General features: G+C 41.4%; 3 protein-coding genes across 3 annotated transcripts; 1 reads left to right on the forward strand and 2 right to left on the reverse strand.

The window, feature by feature from the left end:
* Window positions 1–2501: 2501 nt before the first annotated feature.
* Window positions 2502–17429, reverse strand: gfpt1 (glutamine--fructose-6-phosphate transaminase 1). Its single transcript, XM_046387153.1, has 19 exons — window positions 17278–17429; window positions 15325–15432; window positions 14787–14894; window positions 14562–14687; window positions 14395–14453; window positions 14158–14292; window positions 14006–14067; window positions 13842–13921; window positions 13657–13765; window positions 13347–13510; window positions 12023–12118; window positions 11686–11783; window positions 11348–11468; window positions 10831–10988; window positions 7629–7743; window positions 7088–7215; window positions 6698–6865; window positions 6058–6219; window positions 2502–4295 (listed from the first exon to the last, which is right to left on the reverse strand). The coding sequence occupies exons 1-19, from the start codon at window positions 17282–17284 to the stop codon at window positions 4251–4253; spliced, it is 2049 nt and encodes a 682-aa protein (XP_046243109.1). The 5' UTR covers window positions 17285–17429; the 3' UTR covers window positions 2502–4250.
* An 805-nt stretch (window positions 17430–18234) lies between these two features.
* Window positions 18235–21992, reverse strand: nfu1 (NFU1 iron-sulfur cluster scaffold homolog (S. cerevisiae)). The gene is made up of 8 exons (XM_046387175.1): window positions 21867–21992; window positions 20544–20632; window positions 20313–20448; window positions 19854–19920; window positions 19653–19770; window positions 19487–19550; window positions 19209–19383; window positions 18235–18622 (listed from the first exon to the last, which is right to left on the reverse strand). The coding sequence occupies exons 1-8, from the start codon at window positions 21923–21925 to the stop codon at window positions 18584–18586; spliced, it is 747 nt and encodes a 248-aa protein (XP_046243131.1). The 5' UTR covers window positions 21926–21992; the 3' UTR covers window positions 18235–18583.
* Window positions 21977–24517, forward strand: c4h9orf78 (chromosome 4 C9orf78 homolog). The gene is made up of 9 exons (XM_046387174.1): window positions 21977–22168; window positions 22322–22381; window positions 22495–22546; window positions 22652–22722; window positions 22857–22934; window positions 23152–23349; window positions 23449–23585; window positions 23682–23786; window positions 23994–24517. Exons 1-9 carry the CDS (start codon window positions 22092–22094, stop codon window positions 24089–24091), a joined length of 876 nt encoding a protein of 291 aa, XP_046243130.1. The 5' UTR covers window positions 21977–22091; the 3' UTR covers window positions 24092–24517.
* The last annotated feature ends 292 nt before the right edge of the window (window positions 24518–24809 follow it).

Consider the following 24809-nt stretch of genomic DNA (forward strand, 5'->3'; position numbering starts at 1 on the left):
CAGTAAGTTAAAGAACTGACAGTGACGTTGCCACTGGGATGACTGGGTTCATACATTGGAGAGTGGCTGGAAAGAAAAAGAAAAGAAAAAAAAGAGTGCAGAGCGTGGCTAACTAATTCCAGATGTTCATATGTTGCATTATGTCACATTCACGGATGGAGTGAGCTATCTTGGAAAATATTAGACACCATCTAATCCTCAGGAAATGTGCACAGGCTGCAGAGAAGGTGGGCTGGTGCTAATCGTTTGTGACACAGTTTAGGGACAGCGGACAGGACAGAGTGGAATAACGAGCTGCGACTTCAATTAAGATTTGAACTTTTCTTTTGTTGTTTTAGGTTGATGATATGCAAGCATATTTTTATACTGAGCTGTGAATTTTGCCTGTCAGTGCAAGACGTTTTGAGTTTGCTGCCAGCATTTGTTTCCACTCCGGCTAAACCATTACGGCACCAGTGTTTGAAATATGCATATGTAAACATTACATCACAAATTATAACTATTACTGACTTTTCCCATGTGATAAATATTCAGCAATAGTCCTCAGAGTTGTGCTGGTCTCCTTTTAGATCATTTTTGGGAGGAATTTGGTTGGAGTTCTTCATCAGTGTGAAGAAACTGTAACTAGCGACTGACAGTTTATCAAAAAGATTTTTCTCTGGACGTTTGTAGCAGTTTAAGTGAGGCAAGCTTTGCATTTAGACCAACACTCACTAGTGTCTGGAACTACATACAGTTTGAGTTTGAGACAAGATTATTGAAAATTAGCTGTTAATTCAGGATTCAGAAATCCATGTGCTTTCTAGGTCTTCTGCCCTCCAGACCTTCCCTTTGGCAGCACTATTGTGTTCAAATTAGATTAATTGCAAATGTTCTTGAGGCTGCTCCATTATTTACTTTGGTCAGTTATTTCAGTTTTTCTGTAATGTCCATATATCAACGACTTTTTCATGAGTTGTCCTTAACTTTGTTAACTCAGTTATTTATGTATGAAAAAGAGTGCTCCGGTTTCAAGTCCGACATTATATCAAATGTTTGAAATGATGAGACAAAGCTATAACAATGAGATTCCTGTCAAACATTATATTCATTTCACCAGCTTCACACCTTGGAAATGTGAAATTTATTACATCTAAAGTCTTGTATCTTGAGCCAAAAGTAAGTTTGCCTTCATATATTTGCAGAGAGCTTCAAGACAAACTATTCTCCTGAAAAAGGTGTCAGAAGTGAGGAGGAAACGCATCTCTCCCTCCCACAGGCTGTTTCACAGCTGACATTTTGGCTTGTTAAAGGATGAAAAGCACAGGTGTAGCTCGTAGCATAATGTGTTTCAGTTCAGGCTCCTATCTGTGCTGCATCAATGACTGGGATGCATAAATACATCGTTAGCGTTATTCATTGCATCTGTGCTTTTCCTGCTGTGACAAGTCAAAACATTTGTGATTAAAATAGTTGGCAAAACTATTTTAATTAAATTGAGGTTACAGTGGAGATAAAACCTGCTAATTAGTTATTAAATCCCTCTCTGACTCCATAAAGCAGCTGCTGATTTGCACACATGGTGAAGGACTTGACTGCAGCAGAGAGAATATTACCTGAAATGCTTCAGATGATAGTCGTTCTAGAAGGAAAACTACCCACAATGCTCCCTGCGGCTGGAGAATGGAGACTGCCTTTGTTCAGAGCTGTGGCCTTCCTCTGCGATTACTCTGCAGCTGCACTTGAAGCCATTGTTGTGATTAGTCAGTGCAGTGAAATCCTTCTGAGCATCGCGCTCGCTTTCACCAAGAGCTTAGCCTTCTACCTATCGGCCATGCTGAGGCTGAATGCTTTCCTCAGACTAACGCTGGCAGGTGTGCTCTTCTCACGAGAGGAGCTGGACCAACACTGGAGCTGCTGCACCTGGACCTCATCACAGGCCTGCAGCAACAACAGCTGCTCTCTCCTGCGCTGTGGAGGAGGGACAACTGTGAGGCGGATGAAGTCTGCACTGCGTGCTGTGTGGCCTGCACTCTGCCGCTGTTCACTGTCTGTTTGCATGAGCATCCTGGCCCTCATCGCTGCGGCACTATCAGCCCTGTCAACTCTGTGCAGTGACTTCAGACCCAACGTCTCCACCATTGTGACTTTATGTGGCTGCATCAGATCATTACTGTCCACATTACACACTGTGACTGGTTACTTTGTACTGGTACTTGGAATCGTTTGGGATGCGTCGTCACTCACGAGCAGCCCCTGAATGTCTCCTGTACCTGAACTCTTTGAATGAAATGTACAGAAAACATAAACTAACCAAAAATGATTTGTAAACTTTTAATATCATTCCAAACATAAGTCTAAAATTGGATTTTAAACTGTTTTTATTTTAATAAAATAATTGTGAAATATTTGCTGACCACTCTAATCAAGCTATATTTCGCATCATTGTCAGGATGTGGAATATGACGAGCACGTACGACCTGAACAACCCCACCTTTTCATCAAATGAGCTTTAACACATATAAAGGTAACTACGTCACACTTTATTGCATCAGTTTCACTAATAAATAGCGCCTTCCACATATCAGTAATCCAACAGCCTCTGACAGATGTTGCTCAGATTCAGGGCAGCTTCCTTTGTCAAAGCTTAGAGTCAAGAAATCAAAACCTGCTAATGTATGTGGGTTACAAAAGCACCTGTAACAACATTGTCCACTTTTCAAGGCCCATTCACCAGCTCAGGAGACGTTCAATGTCTGAGAAAATTAACACACACAGACACACAAAAACAATTGAGTTAAGGCCTGCTTGCAAAAGATAAAAATCTTTAAATCTAACAGGTGAGAAACTAAAAAAGAAAACAAGCAGCTCCTGTTTCTTCACTACACAACTGTGTGTGTACAGCATCACTCTTTCCTTGGCTTCTGGGAACAGACATTTGGGATCACACATGCATACAGTTGGCATCTGACCTGCTATATAAACATCTACAATCTGTATATGGCCCCTTTAGGCCTCTTTAAGCATCTTCACATCACACAATCTACCAGCATCAGTACACATTTGACAAGGAAAAACAATACAGGGTGAATATATAAAATATATATGTTTGGTTTACAACTGCCAAAGCCATTTTTGATTTGACAGGACATGTCATATGACAGTAACATTCACATTTCAAATCCAAGATTAATATAAAATTACTTATTTTTTTAAGAAAATGCAACAAATATAACAAAAAGAGAAATTTTGCTTCAAATGGTCCCAATATTGCAGCAGTCATGGTGACAGGGCGTGGGCTCGCTACTGGGGGCTACTTCAGGTCAGTAACTTAATCTCACTTGAACTGCTTCAGCTTCTGGTTTCAATGCAAACTGGAGACCTGAAATCAGTAATAAGGTCTCTCTTTTGCACGGTGAGGCAACAACGTAAGAACTAAACAAAAAGTCACGCTGGTGTAGCTGGCTCAGAAAACAAGGCGTTTTCTTGTTAACCGAGTCGACCAAAACCAGAGTTTGAAATCTGAAACACTAGACTTATACACAATAACAAGCTTTAATAACCTACCCAATACGATTTTACAAAGTAGTGTATTCACAAGCTTTCCTGCGATGTAACGTTTGATGCTGTTCCTGTTGAAAGTTAAGCGTCGTCAGAAGAAACTCCAAGAGAGTCAAAACTGGCAAAGTGCACTGCAATTATGAAGCGATGACCTTAAGAATTGGAATGATTTAAGACTGTCGTTTACTTCAACTGCGGAGTGAAGACACTTCAGATGATTAGCTGCCAAAGAAAAATATCCCATCTAAACTACAAATCAAAAAAAAAAAAAAAAAAAAGCCAGTAAGGTCCTTAAATCCTAACTTCTGTCAGTCAACATCTCTAACGTCAGCAGAAAGACGCTCCCAGTGAGACTAATCAGCAGAAAAACACATGAAGGACAAGTTTTGAGCACGAATGTGAATGAACCCAAACGGTCGCTGTCAGCAGCTACGGCTTCACAAAGAGTAATGAAGATCATGTCAGTGCCAGCCCAGACCGTGTCACCATGTACAAAACACTTTCTCTAACAGTAAGAATATGACAATGATGCCAAAGGTTTCTAATAAAACAAACAGCAAGATACAGATAATATGCAACAGTGAGATACACGACTTTTGAGTAAAAGATTGCATTAAAAAGAGCCAAAAACACACGCAAACGGGACATTGTCTCCTCTTGGTTTCTGCGTTCTGTTTGAACGTGTGTCTGCCAGGTGATGATGGTGCACTTCACTCTACTGTCACGGACTTGGCCAGGTTTCTTGGACAGTCCACCTGTATTCAAAAGAGAAGAGGTCATTAATTACATGATGCACACTTTACCATTTTAGTTATTTTGATGATGGATCACACCAGTAACATTTTCTGTTGTTCAGCAGCGAGGTAAATGTGGGGTGACAGTAACGATCTGCACACAATGATGTCAGACACAAGCCACATGCGACGGTGAACGTGAACAGTCAAGAAGATCAGATTTGAAGGGGGAAAAAAAACAAAAATCAGCAGAATTGGGTCTATTTCAATCACTGTGTGAACTCTACATCCAACAGGCGACATATGAAGTACGATTTAACTGAAATCATAACAAAAACCTTTAATGTCAGAGCCAGTTATACAGCAGCACTCTGGCCAGAACACCTCTCATCACTCAGACTTGGACGTACTTTAAAAAAAAATAAATAAATAAACGAGCGTGGCCGAGTTGTGTGCACATAAGTGTTTGCTTTTCTGTCAGAACAGCAGCGTAATTTGGCAGGGTTGTCAACAACTGCCGGCTTTAAAACAAGAGCTAACTGAGCTGCGCTGTCAGGACAAAGTCTCTGAAGTGAAGAGCTCCAAAAAGCATCATTGACACTGGCTATATTTACATGCTGTGCTTCAGTTAAGCTGTTTACTTTGACATTTGACATCCTGTCATACTGTAAACCAAGTGAAGTATACAAAAAAGGCACAATAGCTAATCCAGTCCTGTTTAGTCATCTACAAATGTAGAAGAAAACAATAACACCAGGAACAGTTTTCACTTGAAGTCTTAGGGGCTGAGCATCGAGGACGAGCTCTGAAATTCCAAAGAAATCAATGAGGAATTTTGATTTTGATTCTGCCAGCTGGTTCCAGCACAAATTTCATTCATGTTAGCATCAAATAAACGGTGTACCGCAAACACCTGCTGTACATCTGCCTGCATGTGTCCTATTGGGAGTCTAGTGTAAATAGTCCTTTTCTTTTCTGTACTGTGTACAGCTGCAGGTACTTGTTTCCTGTGTATTTATTCTTTTGAATGCACATCCTTCCCTTATCCTTGCATGCTTTGCACCCTCTATATCTTGTTTGCTGCTGTAACACTGTAAATTCCCAGTTATGGGACTAATAAAGGATTATCTTATCTTATCTTATTGACAGGCAACACGTTGCTTGCTAGGACACCAGCCCTAACCTTTCTGAGTTCGAATTGGAATCACTAAGAGCAGGAATCAATAAACAGAAAAGGAATGATTAAAATCCAAACAAAACCCCAACTTCACTGAAGGCTGAATCAGGCTGAGGTGTTTACATGTAATTGTAACCCTCACTATCACCTTCACCAATGTGCACTGGAATAAAGCAGTTTACTCAAAATTAGTTAGAGTTAGAAACACTATGACGTGCAGATATAAACACTGCATGCTGTTTATTTCTGGCAGCCATTTTTAGTGCCTTGGTCTTCCGAGCAGTGAAGCTGTACAAAGCCAGATATTCCTGGACACTGAGCTTAATGCAAAAACACACCTCTTTTATAATGAGGCACAGCATCTTTTGGGCAGCTCACATTTAAATGTAAAAATTACTGCCGTCAACTTAATTTCATCAGCTTGGACTCTCTTATTATGACTATTTGAACAGTATGTGTACACACTAGAATATCGGCAATGCTGAAAGGCAGATGGGGGAGACTGATATTCTACTGTCATTCCTGTGGCTAAGTGACAGATGAGGTAATAAATCTCATCTGGCAAAACATTCCGTTATCGCCCCAGCCTGAAGGGACGGCACTTACGTCGTAACCTCGGAGGACAGCCAGGTGGAAGGATAGCAGCTGCAGAGGGATGACACTCAGGACGCCCTGCAGGCAGTCCACGCAGTGAGGCACTTTGATGGTGCGGCTAGAGTTCTTGATGGTCTCGTAATCGTCTTTGTCGCAGATAACAATGGGGCGACCCTGTAAATCAAACAAAGAAAAATCAGATGTCAGTGTGATCCTGGTCTCAAAAAGCAGAATGTGACCCCCCCCCTTCTCATTTGATTTTCACACCTCTTAAACCCACATCTGCTGCAGATTACCAACAGTGGTGATGTCATGCTGCACTGACCCCTCCCTTGCATTTACTGAGGTAAAGGATCAGAGGTGTGGCACAGACAGGACTGTGAAAATTAACCTAACATGCAAAATGCACTGCTGTCATCAAATATTAAGGAAGTTTAAAATATAACATTTAAATACTGAAAAGTACATTTGAACTTCAGAAGTTCTAAAGTAATTTACAGTTAATAACGGTAATAATAATTTAATACGTTTAGGAAAGAAAAACCAAAAATCACTCAATGCACAATATATCACTTTGCAACAATAATGGTCTTTAAACATAATATCATATTATCAGTATAATATAATCAGCGTGTGTGTGTGTAGGTCTTACCTGGCGGGCTACAACTTGCTGCAGGGCGTTCTGACATTTGGTGTAGGTGTGATCTCTCATGATGATCATGATGACCGGCATGAGTTTATCCACCAGGGCCAGTGGGCCGTGTTTCAGCTCTCCGGCCAGGATGCCCTCTGAATGCATGTATGTGATTTCCTTGATTTTCTGCACAGGATGAAAAAACACACAGTAAAAACTATGTTCATGTTGCTGTCATTATGGGTTATACCTCAGTCCATCTGTGTACTAACACTACCATTCTAAGATGCTGTATTCAGTATTTTATTATTCAAAGAAGAGGAGTGAAATGTACAGACAACTGTACTATAATGTAGCTCACTCAAATCAGAAAACCCCTAGCGGTCTGGTAGAACTGTACTCGCTCACCAATGCTCCTTCCAGGCAGGTGGCATAATGGTAGCCTCTGCCCATGATCAGCACGCTCTTCTGCTGGTACAGCTCTGTCGCCAACTTCTGGATCTCATCATCCAAACTCAGGACCTCCTTAATCAGATCTAACACAGACACACGCACACATGCACACACACAAGAGAAAAACAAACCGTAAAACTATGCGTAATGTTGAATAAAATACTGCTTCAACATGTTGCTGCCATCACATGGACTCGGATTCATAATGTAGGGCAGGGAGCAGCGGAGTGGCCAGACCATTCCTCATGCCATCATATGCTTTAGATCCAGAGAAGCATGCAAAGGCCTACAGCCAATGGCTCAGCCAATGGCTCGCTTTTCCCCCTCTCTCATCACTTATCTTCTACGTCCAAGAGAACGAAACAACATAAAAGAAACAGACTTAGGATGTACTTGATCTTTGCCCCAAGAGCTGGTTTTCCTTGATGATACATTTTAATCTCACATGAGATCAGGATTTCCCTGGCTGAAACAAAATACTGGTGGTTTGATTTACCTGGAAGCACCCTCAAGCCCTGGATTATTTCACGACGCCTGGGCTGCATGGAAATCCTGTCATCGCACATCAGGAGAGCAAACATGATCAGGGCCACAAACTGGCTGGTGTAGGCCTACAGGGCACAAAGTCAGAGAAGCAAAGTGGTATGCATTACTAAGATCATCTGAGTCTTCTTTTTACATGCCTTTCTTTTTCCTTATCCACTGATTTATGAAGACAACAGCTGTTGAATGAAGTGTGCTATCTAGTTCAGGAATCCTAGCTAGAACTGTTAATGTGATTCTTCAGCCAGCACTCGTCCTGTCACGTCTGTATCTTTGTTCAGAACATACATGAGACAGCCTGTATCCTTGACAACGCCTGTCTCACTTCACTGGCTGGTTAGCTAGCTTGCCGTAATCACGTGATCGGGAAGATTTAAAGCTAACAGGTTAACGTCAGCGTTAGCTTCTCCAGCAGGCTAACATCGAGGTTAGCTTCTTCAATATGCCAACATCAGTGTTAGCTTCTCCAACAGCTGAGGACTGAGGTTAGCTTCACCAACAGTCAACACTGATGTTGGCTCCAACAGTTACAGGTTAGAGCAGTCCTTCACTTTTAATAGTTTATTAACAAACAGACCTAACATATGGGGTCTGCGCCATTCCTACTTAGAATTTCTTAAAATGATTCTGTAACAGCTACATTATTATTTTAGGAAGATAACGTTTTTCTTTCCCTTAATGTCATTAGGAAACATGCTCCCGCAATACCAAAAATCCTAAATATCGTCCTAAACCGAGTTAAGACTGGATAGGATTTCAGACTGAGTTTCTGTATGCTGAACTCAAAGAGCAGTAAGTAGATCCTGACTTGAACCTCTTTCTGTGCTTCTCGTCAGCCTGTTTTGACAGTGAACTCCTGCTAATAATCTGCACCAGATGAGAAATGAAAGCAGAGGTGGGTTTCAGTACATGCCAAATAGCATTAAAAAGCATGCAATTGAGCTAACGCTGCTCATCCTGGAAAACTTTATGAATACACAACGTCACATCAGAGAGCACACTGATCAACTCTGAAGATCCAACCGCTCACAACCCCAGCGCATCTGAGACTCGATTCCTGCCGTCATCACCGCCCACTCCTTCCCTGTTCCTTCATCTCTGAGCACGTTTGGAGGCCTTCCATGCCCATTTGGGAGATTTAATCAGTGCTCGGATGAAGCCAAGTCATTTCACGGGACCCTCCAGACTCAGAAATGCCAGTGTCTGGAGCCAAGAAAATAGCTGTAAAACCTTTTTTTCCCCCCTGACAGCACGCTAACCACAGTCCCTCAGAACTCTGACAGTCTGTGCTGTTGGGTCAGATGTGGCAACATATATAATCCACATAGTAAACTGTGGTGTTTTTCTGTGTTCATGTCACCAAGTTTTTAGCTTTTTTCATTCAATATGCCAACTGTTCCACGAAGATGACCACCCATACATAAAGCTAAAAACATGGGCAGATTTCTCTCATACAAAAAGACTAGAAAACAAACCTGGTAACGCTGTAAATTCCAATGGATACCGTATCCAGTTTATTTATTATGGCAGGCTTCTTCCATTTACTGTCAGTTGACATGCCAGATGGATTTGCCTTTTGATAGCATCAAATTATTTTGTCCCAAGTCTTAATTAAATTCATAAATCTTAAATATGATCAGAGGAATTGGAAAAAAAAGTCTTTTCCAGTCCACAAAAAACCCTCAAATTAGCATGAACACACACAATAAAAAAAAAATAAAGGCCACATAGATGAACTTTGGAGTCATTTAGCAGTTGGGTGCAATACATGTTATCCAGTGATTTGATGAGCTAGGTTGTGCAGCATTTGGTGGAGCTGGGTGTGGGGATGTGGCCCAGCCAGCCAGGCAGTAAATGGTGGCGTCTCTGAGGCGTGCTCTGGGGCTTTGGAGCAGCACAAGAGTCGCTGAGCCAAGCCCAAAGGCTGGGCCAGGGAGGGACCTGCTCCACTCTCTCCCTCCCGCTCCTCACTAGCTGAGGCTGCACCACTTTTCTCTCTGCTCCGCTCCGAGTCCAAACGGGCAAAATCCTTTTGGTATCGAAGTAGTAGCAGGATCTTAGCTTTACATGATGAGGATGAGAATATCAGACTCCTTCAGCCTCCCGCGGGATCAGAGTGGAGGAAAACGTCAGCTTCCAAGCGGTGGCGGCCAGACTCAAAATTAAGTTTTCATCTGGGTTTCATTCAGTGTAGGTGGCCACTGAGTTCATTTGTGAGATGATACAACAAACTGATGTACAGTTTCTTCTAGCTCAGTGTAAAAAGGGTCACTTAACCCAATATATGTTTCTTCTAACTCGGAAGAATATTTGGTACGATTTCATGTGAGGTACACCTTGTGACTTGATAAAAGTATAGCAGTAGCGTTTGCTTGTGACAACACAAACACGAACAAACCGTTTTTCTCAACTGAGCAATAAGTTCCATGGAGCTTGGTGATTTAGCAGCACCTGATAAAGCACATAAATCTCTGTTGGCCACTTGAGTCGTCACCAACAGGTGTGATTTGGCCAAAAGTGTTGGAATATATCCTTTGGTGAAATGTTTAGGCCAAGGCAACCTTTAGTCTATAAAGTGTCAATAAAATGTTGTAAAAATGTCCCTCACATGTCCAAGGGCCTGAGGTGATGTCTTTAAAGTGCCTTTTTTTTCCCTCTGAGCAACAATTCAAAACCCAAAGATATTCAATTTCCTGTCATAGGAGATTACAAAAACCACCAAGTTAATATTTGAGAAGAGATCAAATGAATTTCTAGCATTTTTGCATTAAAACCAACTTTAATAATTAAGTGGATTGCAGTGATTTACTTCCCTTATTTCAGGGAACAGACTTTTTTTTAATGCATTTCCTAGCAGAAGTCTGGGAGGGTGGAAAATGGGTTTTATTGCATTTTAAGCAAACTAAGACTTTGAAAACTAAAAAATGCAAGTTTATAGACAGATACTGTAGGTATTTTCCATACCCTCCCGACACAGAAACGATTCACATACTTACTGTTCCAGTCATCCATTCTCTCACCGCCTTACTTAAGGATGGAATTTTAGTCAAAATAAATTACTCCCCACATTCATGGGGATCTCTGGAATCCCCTGAAGAACCCATGGGGGTCACCTGACCCCGCATTGAAAATCACCGGTTAAAGTCTGGACTCACCTTGGTGCTGGCGACTCCAATCTCAGGCCCAGCGTTAATGTGGACTCCGCAGTCTGTCTCCCTGGAGATGGAGCTGCCCACTGTGTTGGTGATGCCCACAGTCAGAGCTCCTCTCTCCTTACAGTAGCGCAGGGCCATGAGGCTGTCAGCAGTCTCCCCTGGAGGATTGACAGAGATGGAAAAACACAACAGTTTTTAAAACGTAACAGGTCTGACAATAAAATAATTTTAATTTATTAGTTTGTTAGGAAATCACTGAGTGAAAACAGCTTCGCAGAAAAAATATGACACATCTTGCAAAATATAAATATCACCCAGCAGAAAATAACATACACATTCAGAAGACTACAGCAGGAATACACAGAAATCTCAAGCGCACTGTACTTTGACCTGACAGTATGCTGAGACTCAAGCTGAGCACAAGGAAAGATAAATCAGGAAGAACCAGAGTGGCTCCCAGGGATGGAAAGTTGAGGAGAAATGGGGAATTTGCACTCAGTGGCACAAGCCTCCCCACCTGACTGGCTGATAAAGAAGCAGACGTCGTCTCGGAAGACAGGAGTGTTCCTGTCCAGGAAGTCACTGGACAACTCCACCATGACAGGCAACTCGGTCAGCTCCTCCAGGACCTGGCGGGTCTGGGAAAGCAACAGAGCATAGCTCAGCATCATTCTGTTAAAACAAGCCAGCCGAGCTCAGAGCAGAGAAATGTGCCAGCACACAATGCTCACACCTGTGTCCACAACGCAGACATCACATTTCCCACTAGTCTGATGTATTCAGTGTGGATGGCAATACAGACATGTTTCCATTATGCGCATTTGCACCAAAGAAGAAAGAGCCGTGGCTACTCACCGCCACCCCGGCATGGTAGCTGGTGCCACAGGCAATAAGGATAAGTCGCCGACACCTCTGGATCTCTTTGATGTGGTCCTTCAGTCCACCCAGGATCACTGAAAAGCAAAGCGGACAGCTAATCCATCAATGTGGAACATCCTATGGCCAAAGAGAGAACTGAAAAAAAATTGTTAAACAAAACTATGACTGACAAGTTACATTTACATGCATACTTTGCTATTTTACATGTATGAATTTATTTATTTGAAAAATGTGTTTGAGCATGAAGGGACCAAGTTGAAAAGAGCACATTTATAGGTGTGCTATTACATGAATGACCGGACCCCACTCTGACCTGTGTTGTTGTCGAAGTTGATTCTCCCCCTCATGGTGTTAACCACAGACTCTGGCTGCTCAAAGATCTCCTTCTGCATGAAGGAGCTGAAGTTTCCTGTGGTGGGAGGATCAGAAATCAGGCCAACATTTGCATCACCAGTAAAACAAAGGTAAATGCATCTTAAGAACATAGTGATGGACTTTTATAAAGTGTGAGCCCACATGAAGTCATCTGAGAAGGGTCTTGTTGAAAGGTCTAGTACGTTAAGTACCTGAAAATGCAAACCTCCTGGAGGAGCAAGAAAATTCTTTACAGTCTTTTACTGATAATCACGCTTTCCTGGAAATGCAGCGAGTTACTGTCTTTTTGTTGTTTTATTAACAGATTCAGAGCCACTGGGTAGGCCACCCCTCAAAATGATGGAAAAACAAACATCAGACACTGGGTAGGTAGTGTTTTTCTGTCAATGGTAAATAGTGTCAGTGAAATATGCAAGCGCTTGTCAGCCTGCCTCTGACAGTAATTTGGGTCATGCAAATTAGGTTATTCAGTAGAAAGACTCCAGAAACTGAAACGGAGGAGAGAGGCTGAGTAATGACAGGACCACAAAGGAATGTCAGGACCAGCCAATGTCAGTTCACCTCTGCCCTCTGCTGGATTACTGAGGAAGAGCCAGTGGAGAAGAAGAAAAACCAAAAACTCAGACCTGGATGAATGATGACACATGAAATTAAAAGTCAAAGTGTTCAACTTTAAAAGGGGAAGGATGTCCTTTTCATACTAATTTTCTTAAAGACATAGCAATGGGATAAAACAAACGATTTTTAATTTGGATCTGCGAGTTGGAGAAAAGTGTTCTTGTTGCACTAGTTCGTCATATGCATTTCTCTTCTATTCGTGTGATGTTTCAGAAACATCACAGACTCTTCTCTGTAATTCAAACTAATGGTGATTAGATAATTATGATCCAAAATTAGCCACCCTACGTGTTGGAGCAGAAAACTAAAAAATGATTTGTTGTCATACCACAAAATGACTACACTAATAGCTTAACTCAGGCACAAAGAGAGAAGGAGAGAGCAATAAAGTTTTGCAACTCAGGAGTCATTTTAATGGCTGTGGTTTTCCTGGGGGTGCAACTGATCAGTCTGGCTTGTAATTAGCTGGATGATAACAAGGATGGCCTCAGGGCTGGAAATGAAAAGCCTGTTGAGCTATATGAGCAGTCAGTCCCCCATTAAGACTTATACAATAGTAACAACCTTCAGGACAAAATTACAAGGCAGTGCAGCAATGATTTACTGCAGAAAATGAAAAGAACAAAGGCTGACCCTCCACTCACCCTTCATGATCTCCTGTAGCTCCATCTGCAAGGTCTGAATGGCGCGGGCTGGATAGTCTCCGGCCCTGCGCTTTATCCTGTGGATGGACAGCCGGCCCTCCACCACGGCAGCCACATCGTCATCCTCCAGGAAGATCACACGGTTTGTGTGCTCAATCACTGCACTGTCATGAAGTGAGAGACGGACCAAAAACAACATCAAAAATTTGTTTTTCACTCCATAGATAAAACACACAAGAAGGTGGGGAACATGTTTCACGGAGACTGTTCAGACACTGAACAAGGTGGATGAAAAGACACTTCCGCTTACCTTGCATCAGAAGCAAAGTAATACTCCACAGCTTTCTCGTCTACGGGGAACAGACAGGTGTCCTGAGCTGGCCTGGGTATGGCACCACAGCTCTTCTTGTCTTTTCCGGCTGAATGGGGGAAAAACTGGGCCTCAGTCACACTTATCCAACCACATGAGGACTTGAAACAGAGATTTAAACTTACATGAGCGGTAAAGCACAGGAATATGATCTGTGGACAGCTTGTGATCACTCCTCACTCCCATCAGCAGAGGACCTCCTCTCCTGTGAATCAACATTTGCATGAGCCCACAATACTTCTAAACCTGCAGCAACAAAGAGCAGCTTGACAGTATCAGTGAAGTATACCTTGTGCCAACTGCTTCTCCAGGGTAGTGGACACTCTTGAAGACCAGGGCAAAAGCTCCCTCCTGGCAGGTGGAAGAATAAACACATCAGGCACAGTCTCTTTAATCTGATCATCACTTCACCAGCAGCGGTGCACACGAGCAGGTCCTTACCAACTGCTGAATGACACGTTCCACCAGTGTAGTGAAACTGATGTCGTCACTCTCTCGGTTGTCATACATGTACTTCACCAGCTTGGCGATGGTTTCTGTGTCAGTCTCTGACTCAAACTCGTAGCCTTTGCTCTCCTGTGGCGATGGATAGAGATATTAGATTAGAGAGTTAGTTATGTCTCCTGTCAGAGATAAAAAAAAGTCATCTGGAATTGATCACTAATAATATTTGCTCACCAAGAATTTCCTCAGGTCCTTGTAGTTGGTGATAATTCCATTGTGAATGACAATGAACTCTGCAGGCCAGAGAGAGATTATCACAGACTTTAAGATATCAAAAAGGTGACTGAGCTCTTGGGCAACACAAGGTATAATGTTAACATTATATCTTTCACAAAACTGACCATTTGTCTTGTCAGATCGTTGTGGATGGCTGTTAACCGGGCTCGGTTCGCCGTGGGTGGCCCAGCGAGTGTGAGCAATGCCCAGATGAACATCAAACTCCACATCCAGGTCAATATCCTGCTGTTCTAAAGGTCGAACAAACACAACAGATGCAGGATGAGAAATCAAGGCTCCATTTGTTAATGAATAATTCTCGCCAAGTGAAGAACTTCATCTTAGCTTACTGTGGATCTCCTCATCAAGAGCCTTCACTTTTCCACGCTGTTTTATCAGTTGGATAGACTTGGCATTTGACTCCCAGTCCTTGCCATTGCCACCATCAATTCCTACACCTAAGGAAGTTTAAAAGAAAAGAAGACGATTATTTTTGTGGTCTGATGTCCGGTCAGAACTCCAACATCACATGTGCCACACTCATCTAAAGCATGGAAAAAACCTTAAAGACCTCTGTGGCATGCAAATGGACTCGTATACAGTAAATTAGCTCCATTAGTGGTGCAGTAAGTCCAACCCAGCACTGTGGTAATGGCTGTTCAATAATTCATCAGTCTTGCTTTCTGTTCCTCACTCATTAGACAAAAAAACAAAAACAAAAACATCACTTCTGATTCATATGATGATTGTTATGCTACATTAATACTATATTGCACAGACTGTTAAAACTATCACCAACTCTGTGAGATTATCAGAACAACTGTGACAGTGTAGAGACACCGAAGGAAAGGTCTGACTGGTGATATGAGCCTTTTCCATCTCTCTCACCGGCTGAGTCGTAGCCTCTGTACTCCAGACGCTGCAGACCTTTGATGAGAATCTCAAGGATCTCACGGCGAGTCCTTGGCACATGGTAGTTGAGATAGGCAAAGATTCCTGGGAAGGAGTGCAAAATGTCAAGATTCAGTGTTGGGTTTGTCCTTTAAAAGTCATCTTAGAAAGAGACTGATTGAAATGTCTCCTATGTACAGCTAATGTACATAATGTCTTGTAATGTGCATAATGTCAATGTATCTGCCAGTGGTAGTTAACTGTTAATACAGTACTGTTCTGCAGATGACTCTCAGTGTTGAATGTCATTTGCAGCAGTGTGGCCACAGTAAAAACCAAATGAATGCGTACCACTCTGTGGATTTAAAAAAAAATAAAATGAAAATAATCTGCTTTGTACAACTGTATGTTTTTTTTCTAAGAACATAAATGATTTCGATCCCATGCCATAGAAACACCCAGAGAAATAATGCCTGTGAAACCAGTCTTACAGGAGAGGTTAATGCACTGGAAAATGTTTTTCTATCTGTACCGTAAGACCTGTTTAGGGACAATGGAGTGTATACAGAGACCTGGCATTTTGCAAGCTGATATCTCCTGCCTAGGGAAAAGGGCTGAAAAGAAAGTAACTCTCCCAGAAACACAAGAAATCTCATTCATGATGTTTTGGTTCTGTGTACATAACTATGCTGTACATTAAAAATATCTTGGTATTTCATTTTAAGATGCTTGTAAACCAGAATGGGAGTTGTTTATGTGTAATTACAACACTGACTAATAATCAGTTATCGAGACTTATCAAGACAGTTATAAATATTAAATTGACAAAAAGTCTTAAGCACAGCCTTCTGCAGATATTTGGCATCCACAGCCAGACCCATTTCTATCCAGCGATTAACTCAGGCTGACAGCAGCGTCACCTTAATTGGCCAAAGGGGAGGCATGAAAAACAGCCTTGTTACACAGCTAAGCACTGACAGATAAATGCAGATGTAGAGCCAGGTGGAGCCTGGTTCAACAGAGCATTCATTCAGAGCTGCGGGTGACCGAGGAAGGCGGTGGAGGGGAAATCGTATTGCAGCAAATGGGCTGCAATACACCTCACACCTCTGCTTAAGAAACAGGTTTAACGAGTAATCATCAACCACAGCAAAGCGATATCAGGCTTTGACAAGCTTTTGTTCTGACATTCTAAAAATACCAACCAGAGTATCTGGTCTGATTTGTGTAGTGACAGTGATGGGAGACAGAGGGACATCAGTTATCAATCAGTGTGAGAGACAAGGGGAAAGACAAGAGACAGTGATAAAAAGCAAAGCATCCCAACTGCATTTCGCAAACTTATTGTGACCAAAAGCCTAATTTTCCGGGTTCTTACCCAATTAAAGTTTAACGTTAGGTGACAGCTCGTAACATCAGACCAATGCACACTTTCTCACTATTCTTTCATTTGTAAGCACAAACGCATGAGGGACAGTGTTGTTAAGACAGGGTGGAAACATGAACTCATAGTCAGTCCAGGTTTTACACGTTAAATCCACAAACCACAGTGACAACGGTTAAGTGGAAAGTTCCGCGATGGACGTCAGAGTAAAGCACCTAACCTGTCTGGCATGATCAGGGAGGAAGCAGGACGTCATTTAACGTCCCTAAAAGATGTCCATCCGCCGACAGACACTCTTTAAACTCTTCAACTCTCACAGACAGCATGTACAGAAAAATCAAACAATGGTTGCTTTATATTTTGCTAGCTAACAGCATCCGTAGCACCAGCTCATGTTCGCTAACTCTGGTTAGCCACCCCTGGCTAATTTTAAATTACCTGCATCTTGAGCCTAAGCTAACGCACTAACAGTATTTCACATTTGATGTATTTGCTGTTCTGGTAAATGGGGAATGAGACACGCTTCCCACTGAATGATATAACTGTAGAATAGATTCAGTACTCACCACACATGTTTACAGCTCGGGTGCCAGTTTACAGCTACTCGGGTAGCCGGGAACGCCTGTCAGATAAGCTTCGCCCCCTCTTCTGATTCAACCAAAGCAGAGCCAACCGCCCTCTTTCATGGCGCCGTCTGATTGGTCGTAAGGCCTGTCAGTAAAGTTGCGCCTACCAACGCAGGCAATTCTGACGTGGCACCAGGATGCAGAGCCCGACAACCGGATGAGCACCCTGTGCCGCTCTTCAGCACGCCTTCAACAAACATCACTGCAAAATGACAGGCCTGTGTCCTCTGCCAACTGCACATTCATGTAAAAACCTGGTAAAACATCGCAGCCTTGTTTATTATGATTTAGAAAATCTGGCCTGTCGTTTGTTAACAAAATGTCAAGAAGGACTTCAGAAGTATTACTTGAGGGCCTGAGTCCTCTTCTGAAGTCCTCCGGCACAACAAACGCACCTTTATGAAATATTAGATTAGTCACCAAAAAGATTATTTACCTATAAAAAAAATCACAGCTCTTTGCTTTTGAACTTTCAGATATTATTCTCTAAATTTTCTCTCTACTGTATGAATACTGTATCAAAGCCATCTCTATACTGCCAGATATGGAGCACTAGTGTAAAACAAATAAAATAAAATTCAATCAGCGCCATCACAAAATATAAAAGCAAAACTCACAGTAAGATAAGGGTAAACAGCCTGAAATTACAGCCCCATGTCAGTATTATCTCTATAATTAGTATAACCACCAAGTATTCAGTTTGAAGTGATGGGCAACAAATGCATCTCTTCGTCAAAAGTATCTGTACAGAGAAATAACAAATCTAGATAAACACATCCATAAAGTATCATGATTGGGAGAGTGACATGGGTAACTGTAATCCTGCATATCTGCACTGGAAGAGACTCATAAAAAGAACACATCATTCACTCCACATACTCGACAAAATACCGGTCATAAAATATTTCAATAAGCTTTATTTATATACATACCACATATGATTTTTAGCCCTAAAGGCCACCCTGACAAGTGACTGATTCAAAAAAGATGTAACAATATGCAACAATAAATACAGTTTATCCCACCTCTGCAGTCATCTGCGTCTTTATGACCGAGCTCTTCTTCAATTTAAAATACTGTCATAGTATTGAAATAAGAAAAGTCAATAACGTGATGGATGAATAGCAACGATGTTGATTTCGCTACGCTATACACAAGCTCATTTTATTGCAGCTATGTCTTGCATTATGGGAAGTGGCCACGGGGAGGGAGGAATGTGAAAATGTGGTTCTGGTTTCAGTTTCGTTCAAACTTGAGCAGCTTCCTCCTCCTCCTCGTCCTTGACCTGTGGAAAAAAAAAAGAAGTTTAAGGTTTCCATTTATTATTTTATTTTGATGTGCTATAAGATATATGTTTGTATGATCAGTTATCCAATTAGAAAGACATTTAAAATGACTGAAAACTCTGCTCATACAACATTAAAACATTGTTTTTTTAAACCTTTAACCACACTAAAATATAAAAATGTTTTTTGTAACAAATTTACTGTAGGCTTAAATATAAACATTTAAGCCCGTTATAAAATAAAATTACTGATTACACTTTAATAAATCAAGCAGTTTGATGTTGAATTTGCTCCTGTCTTTCAGTAGACGGTAGAGAATAAAGAGGTGGGAACAGGCAACCGACGGCAATAAAACCTTTTATAAACATACACCTTTTGCAGTATAACCTAATACTTTTTTAATCAAAGTATACAGTTATCAAATATCAGTTGATCAGTTATCAGTTACTGTCCCAGCCCTCACTATGAGCCAAAATATCAATGAGATTTCTCTGAGACATTTCCCAGAAAGAGGCAGCGTGCGTTGCTGTAACTAAATTAAGCAAGCAGCATCTTCACAACATGTCCACAGACGGGAGAACAAACCTGCTCCACTGACTCAACCTCGGGGACGTAAAACTGCAGCATGTTTTGGATTCCACTCTTTAAAGTAACAATTGAACTGGGACAACTGGTGCAGGAGCCCTGCAGCTTCAGCTTAACGATGCCATCTTCAAACCCCCGATACAGCACATCACCTCCATCCTCCTGCACTGTTGGCCTGAGGAAGAAGAAGAAGAAGAAGAAGTGTGACAAAGGGACGGAGAGGCACGGTGACAGGGAATCAGTGCTGATATCAGAGTGCCTCTTTCACAAGCAACTACCTTATTCGAGTATCCAGGAGCTCTTTGATCATAGCAACTACTTCGTCATCGTCATCTGATGGTGCTGAAAAGACAAGAGGAGATTCCTTGTTACTCACAAACGGCTTGCCCTAACAGCTCTTTTCATTTCAGACCTTCGCCCTGCACAGTTGACTATAATCCTTACCCGTATCTGCACTAGGTTTGCTGTCCTCATTGACAACAGGAAGTCCAGAAGTGAAAAAGTCCATAATGGTAGCAAATACGTCAGGCTTGATTACTTTCCACTCCATATTTTCATCAGACTAAATGGAGAGAGATTGGAACCAAGTTATTCCAATCAATGACACTGCAACATGCTACACTATGACGTATGAATAGCTTTTACCTTTGATATGGTGATAAAGTCTGGGCCGAGAAGCACACCCTTGACTCCATCAATCCTGAACAGCTGTCTGAAGTCAACACAGAACATGAGCGAGCGTTTGTATGTGTAGGAACAATTTAGAAATGTCACAAAATGTAAAACATGAGGCTATGAACCAAACCACCATTAGATATTATGCTTTAAAAAGATCTGTTAATATGGAATCACTCAAAGATCAGAGATTTTAAAGCTCAAACAAGCAACACCAGTCAGGTGAGTCAAATCATGCACAGAATAAAACACAAGTGAAACTAATGATAATGGCTGCATTCCATTTATGTGTCAAACGGTGGAACACAGCCAGCTTAAATATTATGATTATAAACCTGTGATTGTACTGCGACTCTTTGTAAAAATGCCTGCTATGACAGTGATTTATTACTTTCCATTCAGTAACTTTGTTTTTAAGAAGTCATGCACCTGGCGAGGGGTGAGCAGTGCGCGTCACGGGGGCTGGCAAAATTCATAGTTCCTGATTCAAGAACCGTGCGACCGGGAAGAAACTTTAGACTGTTTGGATTTGGTGTATCCTGTGTCTGCACAAACATGGTCCGTCCTGGAAAGAAACAAAACACAAAGAACGCCACATCAGCCATTATAAGGCACCTTCTCAGAGTTAGAGAGCCACAAGAATGCTGTAGGCATACAAACCAGGGACAAGCCAATGGGGGTTCTGTGGCCATCTGTTAAAGACCCGTGTGTTATGTGAAGGCCAGTGTAATCCACCACTCTGATATCCACTGCCAGCAAAACCGAGACAACACAACAGAGAGATTCAAAAGGTTACTGTCAGTGATGGGAGTGTGACTGCATTATGATTGCTGATGCAGTCATGTGTGCCTGTAACCTGTAATAGCTTCTTTCTTGACTGTATTTTGTATTATTAATCTAAATCTTTAATGTAAACTAAAACGTCATACATGTAAAATGGAGCAAAAACTATGACATTTTTCTCTGAATTACAAGCAACAGAAAACGTACCTTAAAACTGTATATAAGTATAGTACTTAAATAAATGTATACAGTTACTTTTCTATACATGTTACAAACAGGAAAAAGTCAGGCTTCATAAACAAATGCATGCTACTGAAAATCTGAATATTTAGTTCTCAAACAAGGCTGGTTCATTTCTTCCCTCCCACTTCTGACTTCTGGATGTGGCAGTGACAGATTCCAAGAGGAACCAGTTGAGTAAGTCTAATCTAGGTCTAAGCCCTTTTGCGCACTTAATTCCCTCACAGCAGAAGCAATACATCATTTTTTACATGGGGCAATACGTAAACACGGAATTCAGTGACTCATACAGCACAGTTTATGACATGTGGGGATTGCTAATGGAAGGATGTTTACGTCATGATGGTCACAAAAGAAAATGACATTCTCATAAAAATCTTGTATAGTACAGTGCCAACAAAAAGTATTAACCATCTGTGTTAATGTCCGAATCACAACGGATTTATTAGCCTTTCTTGAAAGACAATTGATAGCCTATTTAAATACGACCACAAAACTTCCACTGTCAGCGACTAACCTATACAATCCTGCTGGTGCAGAAGTCACATCATAGATTACCTGAATGGAGGTGTCTAATCTAGATGTGACCAATTAGTGTAGAATAAATATGCCTCATTATGGCTGTTGGTCAGTTTCACAGATTTGCAAACTTAATTTAGTTAAACTGGTAAAGGCATGTTTACAGTATGACACTTAAGATCCACTTTTGTATCTGAAGGATTTTATAGGTTAGTGAGATTTAAAGCGTTAAAACAATAAAAGATGCGCACATCCCGGCACGCTGCCGAGAAGTAATATAATAATCAGCATGCGTCACTCTGCCACTTAGCTAGCTAGCTAGCCGCTTTAATTAAAGTCAGCCGCACTCTGGTCATCAAAAAGTCGATGCATTCACGTAGTATTAAAAAGACCAAATGGGAAGACATCGAACCATAAGCGTTGACACACGGGCAAACTTACGGACGGGAAAGTCTTGCTGAAATACCCAACAACCTGCCGACCTCTCTGTACGTCGCCATGTTTGTTATGGTTACTTAAAAAGAACGGAAGTAGTCAGTCGTACTTGCGGAAGTGGCAACATATTATTGTACGTTGCGTAAAATTTCCCCCCTTCACCCTGGATCTGTCGGCTACCGCTAAACGCAGTTTTACGAAAGTTCTGAAATAACATTGAGCTGCATCAAAATGCCAAGTAGTAAAAACTTTAGGAAGCGAAGGGACTCGTCAGATGTGGAGGAGGACGAGACCACGGAAGAAGTCAGGTAAAGTATTTTATTGATGCTCTACAATATGAACTAAAATGCTACCTTCCTAGCCAACAACAACTACAATACCGACAGCTACCTGTTTATTAACGGACTCGTGTCTGTGTTTATTGTGAGCCAATGTCTTCAGTGTGTTTCTTGGCCGTTTAGATCAAAAGTAGAAGAGGCTAAAGAGCTGCAGAGTCTCCGGAAAAGACAGACCGGAGTCAGGTAACGTGGTCCTGTTTCTCTAACACATTGAACACATTTCAGAAGATGAAGTCTTTGAAGTACAATGAATCACATTAGATATACGTTGATATTTAGATTTCTCTATTGTTTAGTTTGACCGCCTTGTTGGTAGGAGAGAAACTACCGCCAGAAGCTGAAATTGACGTAAGTGATGTTCTATAATGTTAATTTATTTTGTTTAACCAGAATGTGTGTTTTTATCTCAGTATTTGTTTCATATTTCATAATTAAAATAAAATTTTCTCACAGAATGACCCTTTTAAACTGAAGACCGGAGGGATTGTAGACATGAAGAAAGTCAAAGACAGGAATAGAGACATGTAGGTGACTTTGACTTCTTTAATAATTTTGACACAGTACTTTGAATATATTTTATGTTATTATAAAATCAAAAATGCATGTCATCACATATCACTTATGATTTGACTTAAAATGACCTCTGTTCCACATGCAGGACAGAAGACGAGACAGACCTCAACCTGGGCACCTCCTTTTCTGCTGAAACTAACAGAAGAGACGAGGATGCGGACATGTATGACTGCTTTCTCGCTTCAGACACGCACACACACACACACGTACAGACACCTCCCTCTCTTTAAGGCTTTAAGTAAGGTTAATGGGTTCATACCAACCCCAAGCCTCATCTAAAGTATTCATTTCTTCATTTTTTGCACGAGTCTATCCACATGTTTAACAGCTATATTTGCACCTGCTGTAACGTTGTTTTTTTCATAAATCTATTCTCACAGGATGAAATATATCGAGACAGAGCTGAAGAAGAAGAAGGGGATGGTGGAAGACGAGGAACAGAAGGTTAAGGTGAAGAATGCAGAGGACCACCTGTATGAGCTGCCCGAGAGCATCCGAGTCAACTCTGCCAAGAAGACGGAGGAAATGTTGTCCAATCAGATGCTGAGTGGGATCCCTGAAGTCGATCTCGGCATTGAGTATGTATAAGGGTACAAGCGTCTTCTTTCTCTGTGTTCACATGTGGCAGTGACCGGTTGACGGAAAGGATGCAACTCTGTTGCTCATTTCTTCCACAGTGCAAAGATAAAGAACATTATCTGCACAGAGGAGGCAAAAGCCAAGCTTCTGGCAGAACAAAGGAACAAGAAGAAAGACCACAGCACGTCATTTGTGCCCACCAACATCGCTGTCAACTACGTCCAACACAACCGCTGTGAGTTCTGTCAGCACTGGGTTTCAAATAGTGAGAAGACACCAGACGGCATTAAGAGGTGAAATACTGGTTAAATGTGTGAATGTCTTTCCTCAGTCTACCACGAGGATGTGAACGCACCACAGAGGCACCACAGACACAGAGAAGAGCCTAAAGCGAGGCCGCTGCGTGTGGGAGACACTGAGAAACCAGGTCCAGAGGGTAAGAGACTGTGCGGCCACACACTCTTCCTTGTTTTGTGGCAGTTCAGTACCAGTAAATTACTGTTACAATCACTTTAACTAGAATGAATCAGGAAAAAATGCTTCTATAAACACTGTGGCTTTCGTGATTTAATTTGGAACATCGTTGTGCACCACTCATTTCAAAGCTATAATCTGATTTGTGCCTCCTCCTGTTATTCCACAGCATCATCCCCACCCAACCATCGCAAACGTCCAAACAACGAGAAGGCCACAGATGACTACCATTATGAGAAGTTCAAGAAGATGAACCGCCGATATTGAAGAGTTGGGAGTTTCTTTCCTTTTCTTTTTTTTTTAAAGGATAAATTGCTCAACTGATGTCCATCTTTATAAAGACTGAAGCCTCCAGGTCTGCAGAGTGGGCTCCCATGACAGCATCATGCTTTGTAAAGACTGTAAATAACTCCCTGTGGTTATCTGTGTACTGCACATTTGCTATGTGATGTATGTGAAAGGAGTTTTCCACATATCCGTTGAAATCACGTCACTCAGGATTGTCTGCTAACCAAGGAATTGGTCAAATAAGAGCAGAATCTGGAATAACATAAGAAATGTTGACTGGAGTGACATTCCTGCCCCAAACTGAGAAAGATTTACCTTTGGTTCACTGTTAAATCTTGACTTTTAGTTGTAGAATTTTGTTTTTAAGGATTTCAAAAACAGGTTTGATTAAAGCATAAAACACAACATTCTTTCTTTCTTTTTTTAATGTGACCAGTGCTTGGAGCAGTAAAAAAAGCAGATATTAAAAAAAACAACAAAAAAAAACATACTAACTAAATGTAAGAATATACACTCATAACAAGACCAACAAAAAAACATAAAAAACAAATAACACTTAAATGCTGCAAACCTACACTAAAAATGAATAAAGTTGCCTGAATTGTTTTTTCTTTTTTGTTTACTTAGGTGTTGTATAGACAGTATACAAGTCAGACAGCAAATTGTTTACATTCATTCTGGAAAGTCATTTTAAACT

This window comes from Scatophagus argus, chromosome 4, assembly GCF_020382885.2.
Source record: "Scatophagus argus isolate fScaArg1 chromosome 4, fScaArg1.pri, whole genome shotgun sequence".
Lineage (NCBI taxonomy): Eukaryota > Metazoa > Chordata > Actinopteri > Scatophagidae > Scatophagus > Scatophagus argus.

Coding starts and splice junctions, on each gene's coding strand:
- gfpt1 (XM_046387153.1), bottom strand. Junction 13,766..13,841: donor TCCTGTGCTTTACCGCTCAT/GTAAGTTTAAAT, acceptor TCCCCCATTCAG/CCGGAAAAGACAAGAAGAGC. Junction 11,784..12,022: donor CAACTTCGACAACAACACAG/GTCAGAGTGGGG, acceptor TTTGCTTTTCAG/TGATCCTGGGTGGACTGAAG.
- nfu1 (XM_046387175.1), bottom strand. CDS start 21,925: ATGGCGACGTACAGAGAGGTCGGCAGGTTGTTGGGTATTTCAGCAAGA. Junction 19,771..19,853: donor ACTTTATCACCATATCAAAG/GTAAAAGCTATT, acceptor CTCTCCATTTAG/TCTGATGAAAATATGGAGTG. Junction 19,384..19,486: donor CTCCTGGATACTCGAATAAG/GTAGTTGCTTGT, acceptor CTTCTTCCTCAG/GCCAACAGTGCAGGAGGATG.
- c4h9orf78 (XM_046387174.1), top strand. CDS start 22,092: ATGCCAAGTAGTAAAAACTTTAGGAAGCGAAGGGACTCGTCAGATGTG. Junction 22,547..22,651: donor CGCCAGAAGCTGAAATTGAC/GTAAGTGATGTT, acceptor ATTTTCTCACAG/AATGACCCTTTTAAACTGAA. Junction 23,350..23,448: donor GAAGTCGATCTCGGCATTGA/GTATGTATAAGG, acceptor TTTCTTCCACAG/TGCAAAGATAAAGAACATTA.